This window comes from Squalius cephalus (genome assembly GCF_949319135.1).
Source record: "Squalius cephalus genome assembly, chromosome: 2".
Lineage (NCBI taxonomy): Eukaryota > Metazoa > Chordata > Actinopteri > Cypriniformes > Leuciscidae > Squalius > Squalius cephalus.
In genome coordinates this window covers 9,174,684-9,185,742 of record NC_137123.1, presented here as the reverse complement: position 1 = coordinate 9,185,742, position 11,059 = coordinate 9,174,684, and the positions used below count along the sequence as shown (strand labels likewise).

Genomic DNA, 11,059 nt, shown 5'->3' with positions numbered 1-11,059 from the left:
AAGAAGAAATGGTATTGTGTTTCAACTGTATTAAAAATGGCTCCTCTTGTGTTATCATTCCTCTTATAGCAGGCGCAAGTGTCGATTATCTGTCAACAAATCAACGTTCTGCTAACTCCACCCTTTAGTACCTGGACTACTGTGCTAGGTACCCCAATGAAAGGGTCTCAAAAAAGTGGTACGGTATGGTTCGGTTCAGAATTAGGGTATCATTCACATCTTCTGACAATCGAAACTACAAAAATTGAGTACCGTACTGAACTGTACTGTGCCGTACGGCTCAGTGGAAATGAGGCATTAAATACATTTGGAAGCTTTGTATTTTTAAATATTGTATAGTTGTATACTTGTTTTTCAGTATGGACGTGGAAGGTTCGCAAAGACTTGGCGTAGAAGAAAGTGGGTCTTTGGGATGCTGGGGGTTGCACCAAGAAATAGCAAGCCTATTCTGAAACTCGTTCATCGAAGGTCCCGAAACCATCTTATCCCACATATTGTACGACATGTGCATCCTGGAAGTTCCATACTTAGTGATGAATGGCGTGCTTACAGAGGGGTACTAACCGATCTTGGCTATAACCATTTTCCTGTGAAGCATAATCAGTGCTTTGTAGATCCAATAACAGGCAGCCATACACAAAATCTGGAAAGAGCATGGTTAACTTACAAAGGAAAAATATGGCGTCTTAGAGGAAATAGGACAGAGGACCTACTAAAACAACATCTAAAACTGATAGAGTGGACTTACTGGCTTGGAAATCGGCACAAAAATGGTCCTCTTGGAAGACTTTTGAAGGATATTCATCGAAAATATCACCTTTAAAACACAAAGCTGATAACTCCCGAAGCCCATTATTTCTCCAGCCTAACTTGACCATGCTGGCTCACTCCCAGATCATCCTTATTTTTACTCTTTTGAAACACCTCTTCCATAGTCCCATTCATTGATAGAAACAGTATATATATATTTCTATATTTCTTATTTTGTACATTTTGTAATTCTGCTGCAGATGATTTTTCTTGCTTCAAACACTACAGTTGTACAAATGAATTTCCAATTGTCTTTTTATTCATTTGTAATATGTATACATTGTTAATTGATACCATTGTTATGTAATGTAGTAAAGGTTTTGAAAATGCAAGTGATGTGTGACTTTCACTCATTTAAGGTTCAGTAAAATCAATAATCACTGCTTTGTATCAAATCTACAAACGTTAGTACATCAATTTACAATAAGGTTCATAAATTCCATTAATAAATGCTTTAATAATGGTAAGTCATGTTAAGAGTCTACAAATGTTATTAACACATCAGTTAATGTTGAAATAGTGAACACTACAATAAGGTTCATAAATTCCATCAATAAATGATTTATTAATGGTAAGTCATGTTAATAAAGAGTCTACAAATGTTAGTAACACATCAGTTAATGTTGAAATAGTGTACACTTTACAATAAGGTTTATAAATTCCATCAATAAATGCTTTATTAATGGTAAGTCATGTTAATAAAGAGTCTACAAATGTTAGTAACACATCAGTTAATGTTGAAATAGTGTACACTTTACAATAAGGTTTATAAATTCCATCAATAAAGGCTTTATTAATGGTAAGTCATGTCAATAAAGAGTCTACAAATGTTAGTAACACATCAGTTAATGTTGAAATAGTGAACACTTTACAATAAGGTTCATAAATTCCATCAATAAAGGCTTTATTAATGGTAAGTCATGTTAATAAAGAGTCTACAAATGTTAGTAACACATCAGTTAATGTTGAAATAGTGAACACTTTACAATAAGGTTCATAAATTCCATCAATAAAGGCTTTATTAATGGTAAGTCATGTCAATAAAGAGTCTACAAATGTTAGTAATCCATAAGTTAATGTTGAAATAGTGAACACTTTACAATAAGGTTCACTCAATCCATTAATAAATGCTTATTTGAATGCAAGTAATGATAGTAAAGTGCGTATAAACATGAACCACATATTTTTCCGCTGTAGAATTATGTTTACCAACAAATCAATGCCTTATATAAAAGAGTGTTGATAAGGTACACAACAGTATTTTTACATTTAGGGTAACACAGTGAGTTATAAATGTTCATACATAGTGTGTGTCAACTGCTGCGTAAACTAATGTAAATATGTACAGTTAAAACCCCTACAAAACAGTAAAGCTATTTACAGGCATTGTTCATGGTTAGTTCATGTTAACTAATGCATTAACTAATGTTAACCAAACGTACTGTTAATGTGAATTGATGCATTAGTACATGTGTGAGTTAGCGTTAACAAATATTAATTAATGCAGAACAGAGGTGTCGTTCATGGATAGTCCATGTTAACTAATGCATTAACTAATGTTAACTAACCGTGCTGTTAATGTGAATTGATGCATTAGTACATGTGTGAGTTAACGTTAACAAATATTAATTAATGCTGAACAGAGCTGTCGTTCATGGTTAGTTCATGTTAACTAATGCATTAACTAATGTTAACTAATGGAACCTTATTGTAAAGTGTTACCAAATTTTCATAGAAACTGCAATTAGAAGAAGGGGGACGATAGATTACAATGAGAGTAAACGACATTTGTGGAGATAAGACAATGTTCAAACCAATGCATTCCAATTCCTCACAATTCACCCACTGGATATCGTTACACTGAATACTATCCTTTATATATATCCTTACTCCACCACCCTTGGAACCTTCTCTATCCTTTCTAAAAACATTAAAACCAGGCACCTGAATTAATGCAGTAGAAACATTTTCGTTAAGCCAAGTCTCTGATAAACAAAGGAAATCTAAATTTGAGTTTAGTAAGAGATGATGAACTTGATCACTTTTCGATCTAATACTTCTTATGTTTAGATGACCACCTAAGAGACCCTTCATTTTAGCTTTAGGATCCCAAACTATTCTTCTTGTGTCATAAATTCAATCTTATCAATTTCAGTTTATGCACTGTTTCTTTGTGTGGTGTGTGGAAAAACAGAACATTTAGGAACGTAAGGAACATTTCACATTTTGTTTTTATGGTTTTATCCCAGTAACGTCAGTAAATTACCTCAGTTTTCAAAATGAATTCTGTATCACGTGATCATAAACGGACGGCAAAAGCGCTTCCTCGAAGTGACCATCACATGTATACTTTGCTAATTCATGGAAAGACCCTTCTGGAAAAGATCAGATTGTGTTCACTTGATTTAGACGGGCTGTCGACGTTGAGTAGCGTAAAGGCCTCATTATACTTTTGCGTCGGACCTACGCCGGAGCCTATACGCCGTAGGCAACGTGTTGGTTTTAATTTATACTTCTGCGTCGTTGTCCGCGTTGACGCACCTAGGGAGCATGTGAAACCCCGAGGGAGGGGTTCTGGCAGACCAATCACAGCGCTTGCGTCCACGTAGAATTGATGCGTTGTTACATTTTTGGAGAGGTGCACGTCAGGGTACGCTGTAGCGTACGTGCGCTACACACAGCCTACGACGTAGCTACGGCGGCAGTTCAACGCAGAAGTATAAATAGGCCTTAACGCGTCACCGTTGCGCAGAATGAGTGAAAGACAATCAGATTTTACGGTGGATGGGACTAGTCAATATTACTTTATGACGCATTACAAATAATCTGTCTTGACAGGCTAAAGAACGAGCTTCTGTGTTTATAATGAGGAAATAAATTAATTATATATATATATATTCAGCAGCTTTATTCATCAGCTCAGGAACATCCGCCACTTTTTTTTATGAAATCCATGTCTCCCTGCTTTTATATGTGATTTGAATCGTCCTTATGCGCGCGATTCCTGTGTGCAAATTATGTGGAATGATGAATGACACTGTGCACGTTTAAAATATCAAAGCACCCACATACTGTGCCTCATGTGAGCAATTAAATTCATGTCATGAATTTGTCTTACAGTTTTTTACAATCGCTATGACAGATTTTTCAATACATTTAACAAGTTTCCTAAACTCTTAACGCACCAACACACCTAAAACACACAATTGGCAAAACGGTTAATTTCATGCTCAAAATCACACATTATAAACTAAACTGCAAAACTAATTTTCAATATACAATAATACACTAACACAATACACCATGTCTACCAAAACATTAACACATGTTCTCTTCCAACAGGAACATTTAGTCAATCATAGCACAATGTCATAAAAAACACTAACATCAGATGGAATTACAGAAACTGCATTATTTTATATGTGTCAGGTCTGCCCTTATACAACAGACATATTATTCTATAGATATATTATACTATATCTATTATATCTATAGATATTGTATTGATCATAGATTGTGTTTTGCACTGCAGTTTCTTTTGAAGTCTCTCTACATTTTTGTTTTGTTTGTAATGTAAATGCATTTTGTTGTTTTTTTGCAGCATAAATTCAATACAACAAAATAAATTACCCTTCTTAGAGTAGCTTTATGGAATGTATGGTTTATGAAAAAAAGTAGACAGAGACAGAATTACTGCTGTAACGGCTTTATTTGCAACAGGACATTTTTGCAAGATAACAAAAATATGCAATATAGCTGCCATTTACAGTATTACTGTATGTGAAAATACAAAATATACAAACAGAAAAGGCCATCTTCTAATCTGCCGGGTCTTCTGCATTTGTCCACGTTCTCATCCACATCACACCTGATATCTTCCCTGGCAAGGCATCTTGGGAAGAATCTTTTACAGTAACATGCCTTATCCACCCCTGGCAGTGTTCAGCTGTGATGTCTTGGTATGCAGCATCTTTTGCATACAGGAGGGACATTTGGTCCTGTGGACTATGGTCAAAAACCTTTCATCTCCAGGCTGAGAATACTCCTCAATGGGGTTGAGGAAAGGGAAGTAAGGGGCAAGGAAAATGGACATCATCCTCTGATGGGCGTCAAACCTGGCTGTGGCTAGACGGGAATGGTGGAATGCCACATTGTCCCATATTTGCATAACTTCAATCAGCTGTTTCTCACTAGCAATGGAATAATGTGAAAATACAAAATATACGAACAGAAAAAGCACCAGAAGAATAAAAAAATAAAAAATAAAAAAAAAGATCTTCTAATTATTTGCATAATTCAATCAGCTGTTTCTCAGTAAGAATATAATAAAATACAGGGGACATATTTGTGTTTCAGTTCACAATATAAGCAGCTGTTTACCTTGACTTTAGCCTGTAAGGTTAGGTTTAGAACATGGTGTTATCTGTTCTGACATACAGTGTTAAAGCATTGGTAAATTTGGCAGTAAAAATCCATTGTTTTGTTCTTGTTTGAGCTTGTGTGTAAAAGAAGTTCAAGCATTTTAAATTTGTGTTAATTGTATGCATTTTGTGTTAAAGCAACAAGAAATGTGTTAATAGTATAGCGTACACAGGCAGATGTAGTGCTAACTGTGTTAAGAGTTTTGGAAAATTGTTAAAAGTATTGAAAAATCTGTCATAGCAATCGTAAAAAACTGTAATACCCCCCACCCCTTTATTATAGGATGTATAGAGGGTATCTTAATCAACTTAATAATCAACTTTGTCTCCTAAATTATTTTAGAAAAATAAAAATAGTCATAAATGATTCAAGAGTATGGAGCTTTAAAAATGAATAGCAGCTCAGATCATTTGCTCTTTGATGAGAAATGTTTTATTGTGTTCGCAGACTTTAGTATTTTGTCAAATCGCTTCTAAAACTCTAGAAGAGATACGCGTGAGATTTGTTTTGTAAAAATAAATAATATTACTCTCTCTTTATTGTCTTGAAGGAACCCTTGAAGTTTTAAATGTATATTTATAAAATATTATCAAAAAAGTTTTGACCTCAAAGATAGTCAGATTAATAAGTGGATTTGATGTTGTTCTCACCTGAAGATGCTGATGTTGGAGTTTGTCAGATGAGATGTATGTAATGCCTGTATGTAAATATGTAATTTGTGTGAATTATTTCTTCAAATGTATATTTTGCAGCCAAAACAATAAAACACACCTATTTTTTTAGTAAAACTTTTATGTAAAATACGTTTCTAAAACAGAGAGAGAGAGAGTGTGAGTGTGAGAGAGAGAGAGAGTGTGCGTGTGTGCGTGCGTGCGTGCGTGCGTGTGTGTGTGTGTGTGTGTGTGTGTGTGTGTGTGTGTGAATCTAAAAATGGCTTTGAATGTTTTGCTGATATCTTTGTGATGTGTTGATATCTTTAAGTTAAATCAGGATCAGGTCAAAAGGAGTCTGTTCCAGGGAAACACACACCTGTAATCTTGACTGATTTCCACAGAACATCGTGTGTGTCCGCAGGGAGGGGAGATGGAAAAAATAAATGGAATAATAGTCCACGACTTCATATGGGAAATCTAAACTGATATAATGTACTTTTACATTCCAATTAAGCTATCAGTAATGTTAACTGAATCCATAATCAATGCTGAAATTCTTCTCTCACTCAAGGTTTTTTTTAGCTCAGAATAACACAGTTTGTAATTGAGACGAAAGTAGAGTTACAGGTTCAGTTACTGCAAGAGAAATTCCTCTACAGTCATGTGGAAGATAAACGGGAATCTTGTTGTGGTTATTTTCAGTTATTGTCCAACAGTTAAATCTGGAGTAATGATGCTGAAAATGTACTCATGGATTTGTGGCCTGTCCCGTAACAAACACATTTACAGCAGCCAGAGAAAACCCAATGTTGAAATATTAAGGGCCAACTGCCCAACTAAAGTAAACACTGATCACCATAATGGTGACAATTATAACTTTCAGTAACACAACAACATCTAAATCTCTGTCAAACATGGCAGGGCCCCGTGTATATAGTCCAGGTTCAACACGTGTGTGTTAGTTGGGCCCGGATGTATAATAGAAACCTCTGGCTCCATCTAGTGGCAAATATTAGTTAATGTCTATTGAAAGGGCCCATATTCGGCACAGTGGCTCATTAGGAAACACTGTCGACTCTCAGCAAGAAGTTATTCGGTTCGAGCCAGGAATCCTTTCAGTGTGGAGTTTGCATGTTGCATGGGTTGCATCAGGAAGAGCATCCAGTTTAAAATTTGTGGCAAACCCAATGTGTTTGTGGGGAAGTGGACACTGCAAATGAGCGGGACTAATGCTACGAAAATATATACTGAAAGGGCCCCTATTATGCTTTTCTTCAATATGTTCCTTCATGTTCACTTATAATGTTGGTAAAGTTTTTTTCACAAAAAAAACAGTCATATTATATTCATCATTTGACACTTTCATTAACATCATTTGACACTTTCTCTTTCAGAAACACTTTGTGGCTCATATAACATCAATGCATAGGAACAAGTATCAACGCATTAAGTTGCTGGACATTCAGTAAAGTCAACTAAAAAGTGTTAATCTTTCAAAGCATTTTATACAGCAAACCAATGTATGCTCACCAGTACATATTTGAACAAACAACGTGCATTTTACAAACCAATATACTTTAATAAAAGTATCCAATGTGTATTTGATCAAATTAATGTAACCAATGGGTCTGTCATTCAAGCACATATTCAACCTGTAAACCAGTACTGTATGTTTTATTTCCTGAACAGCCTTTCATAGTTTCTTCTTCAGGTGAGCTCAGATTACAGCTGGTGTGTGTTCAGTCAGTTCAGAGGATTAAACACTTTATCTTTCTTTTCTTCACTGGGGGCCGATGTAGAACCGCATGAATGACTTCATTAAACACCGTCTTAAGGCCTCGCTGTGTTAATGCTGAGCACTCCAGGTACTTCACAGCTCCTGTTTCTGTAGCCATAGCCAGACCTTCAGTGAAAGTGACGGCGGTCATTTTCATCTTTTCCAGCCTTTCAATGGTGTCCTTGTCATCTCTCAGATCAAGTTTAGTCCCAACGAGAATTATCGGAGTGTTGGGGCAAAAATGTCTGACCTCTGGAAACCATTTTTCACGGACCTTCTCAAACGAGTCTGGATCCACAAGAGAGAAGCAGATCAAAACCACATCAGTCTGAGGGTAGGAAAGTGGTCGAAGCCTGTCGTATTCCTCCACTCCTGATGTATCCCACAGTGCCAGTTTCACTGGATACCCATCGACAGTCTCACTGGCAGAATAATTCTCAAACACAGTGGGGGTGTGCTCCTCTGGAAAAGCACCGGTGGTGTAGCTGATCAGAAGGCATGTTTTTCCCACATCCCCGTCCCCGACAATCACACACTTTATGGACTGCATCTGTGTCCACGTATCATGCTATCCTGTTAGCTGTATCTGTCAATTAATCAATAAAAGCTGATTTCCCAGTTCAACACACAGCGATTCCACACTGAAAAGAAGTAGAGAGTCGATGAAAGTCGAAGGAAAATGTGAAGTTTCGATTTGAAGTTAACCCGCCTGATCGACTGCATTCCAACATATTTGTTGCTGTTCCAGTTAAAGGTGCAGTAAGCGCTTTCTGAGAAACACTGTTGAAAGTTGATCGAGCACCAAAAGACACTTGCAGCCAATCAGCAGTAAGGGGCGTGTCCACTCATGAGGGGGGAGGTGCCTGTGCTGCTTACTGTGTTTGTGAATTGGGGGGGGGGGGGGTTATCAAGATAGGGATGTGGTTCTTTTAGGTAGGCGTTTGTTTCAGTGATTTCAAATATAAACAGTGTTTCTCAGAAATTACTCACTGCACCTTTAAGTAAACAGCCACTTCCCCAAACTCCCCCAAAAGGTCAGGTTGGCAAACTCTCTTAATTATGTATTAGTAATTCTGACCTGGTGTGAACGCAGCATAAGCTCATTGTTTTAGTTCAGGAGGAACTATAAAAGACGGCTGCTGTTTGTTTGTGGTGCTCGCTGACTGACGTCTGTCTACACGTGCTGATGATGTGTGATGTGCGGAGGTATGAGACTATTGATGATTACGTCTTTATCATCAATAAGTAGCCAACAACATCTTATCATATCTTCTCTGGCTTTTCTTTCAATGAAAAACACAGTTACAGAAACCAGAGTAAAACGAACATTAAAATATCAAGAGTCAAACAGCACTACTAAATGAAACACTGATCACTGTAATGGTGAAATCAAACGTAACTATTATTTTAAATAAAACATCTACAGCTAAACAAACAAAGAGTTTAATAATTTTTACCTCAGTGGTGTGACCCGACCGGTCTAAAGTAGTCCCAATATAAGCACTTATTAGGTATTATACCGTAGTGAATCAGGAGAAGACAAAAACACGCTTTGGAAAATGGATTCATGATGTACTCGCTCATTTTATAATTTTTGTCCCTGAGTTTCAATATGTGCAACCCCCTTTTTCCTGAGCATGTTATTGGCCAAGACTTTCCGTCCCTGGAACGAGTTTCCATTCTATTACAATCCTCTATAACAGTGGTTCCCAACAGGGGGGTCGCGGCCCACAAGGGGGTCTCGGCGAGCTCTCTGGGGGGTCGCGTCATATTTTGAAAAGTTTTGAGTAATGAGCATTCAAGTCGTCCGTAACTTTTTCTATGTTAAAAATGTACAAAATGTATAATGAGCGAGTTCATCATGAATCCATCTTCCAAACCGTGTTTTTGTCTTATTCTGAATCACTATGGTACACCTATAATAAGTGTTTACATTGGGACTATTTAACACTGGTTCGGATCGCCGCCGCCGCGGAGTAGTGGTACTTGACCTGCGTGACTCATCATAGCCAAACACAGAGAAGTAATTCCGGCTCCGAAAGACGCATTATTCTGTTAACAAACGCATGTTTATTAACGATCGCTGTAGCGCAAAAAAGGATTGCATGCTTTAAGGAGTACGATCATATTACTAATTTTATCCATTCCCTGGCTGACCAAAAAATGGGATTTTAACCATGACAGCCTTAAAAACCAAATATATGGGCCAGACTGACCCTTGAGGATGATAAAGATGTCTTACCCTGTTAAAGATCTCTCCACGCATTGACCAAATTACTCACGACCGGAAGATCCTCACACTTATTGATAAAGCCTCACAAATAACATGCAAGTATTGAGGTCCCAGACAGCAGTAATTTTGTAATAGCCTATATATTCATTCTTTTTTTTTTTAACCTACACACCAGTGTGAATACTGATTTTTTTTTTTTATTGCCATTCAAATAGGGCCAATTTATAGGTTACTCTTAGGCTTACGTTTTTAAATTACAAATGGCCCACTGATGTTTTTGTTATTGTATTTTCAGTATTAGGCTATAGGCTATTATTTGTGCATAAACATATCTGGTTATAGTAATAAACATAGCCTACGGTTTGCTTGAAAACAACATATTTTGTCATCCTTGCTGCTAGCCAACAAGAGCGATAATATCATTAAATGTGAAGGGGGGCCCTAAAATATTTTCTTGGGAAAAAGGGGGTCTCAGACAATAAAAGGTTGGGAACCACTGCTCTATAATAAACAGAAGATGGCATCATAAAGCCTGTTTTTTTTTTTTTTTTTTTTTTTTTCACAGATGATTGCTTTTAAAATATATTATTTGGGGTTTAAACCATTTTGCCCAAACTGAAGAAAAAAAAAAAAAAAATCAGGTACAGTGTCTTTAATGTTTATCAAAGCTTTTAAAGCTACACTGTGTGATAATTTCCCCCATCTAGCGGTGAAATTGTATATGCCTATCCAGTGAATATTAGTTTCTTTTCCTTTCAATTTCGAGGGCGTTTTAGCTCCTACGGTGGCCGTATTATTCCAAAATTAACATGGCTTCCAGTTCGACTTCGCAAAAATTGCGCCTTTAAAACTATCACCTGTGAGCTGTCGCAGCACAGATTTATGTTACAAGGTAAACAATACTTTTTCACCATTGACGTGAGGAAAAGTAACGCAAGTTATACTAGAGGTCGTTCTGGCTTTATGCACAACCATGCTCTGGTTAGACAAGCAACTATAAAACTTCGAATTTACACAAATAGGCTGAATTACCTGTCGAGAAGAAAGCAGGCAACCTCGGCGTCCGTTTTAAAATCTTTTCTCCTCATGAGCTCTTTCCATCTGGGAAAAGTTACTCCAATATTAACTTTGGTCTTGCTGATTTGCCTGTCGCGTTGACGTTTT

The 11,059-nt window shown here is 36.8% G+C and overlaps 1 protein-coding gene across 1 annotated transcript; it reads right to left on the bottom strand.

Moving 5' to 3' along the window:
- Positions 1 to 7,489: 7,489 nt before the first annotated feature.
- rac1l (Rac family small GTPase 1, like) lies at positions 7,490 to 8,365 on the bottom strand. The gene has a single exon (XM_079861609.1). The coding sequence runs from the start codon at positions 8,210 to 8,212 to the stop codon at positions 7,634 to 7,636; it is 579 nt and encodes a 192-aa protein (XP_079717735.1). The 5' UTR covers positions 8,213 to 8,365; the 3' UTR covers positions 7,490 to 7,633.
- Positions 8,366 to 11,059: the final 2,694 nt, after the last annotated feature.

Bases quoted from the DNA above. Each gene is read 5' to 3' on its own strand.
- rac1l (XM_079861609.1), bottom strand. From the start codon at position 8,212: ATGCAGTCCATAAAGTGTGTGATTGTCGGGGACGGGGATGTGGGAAAA.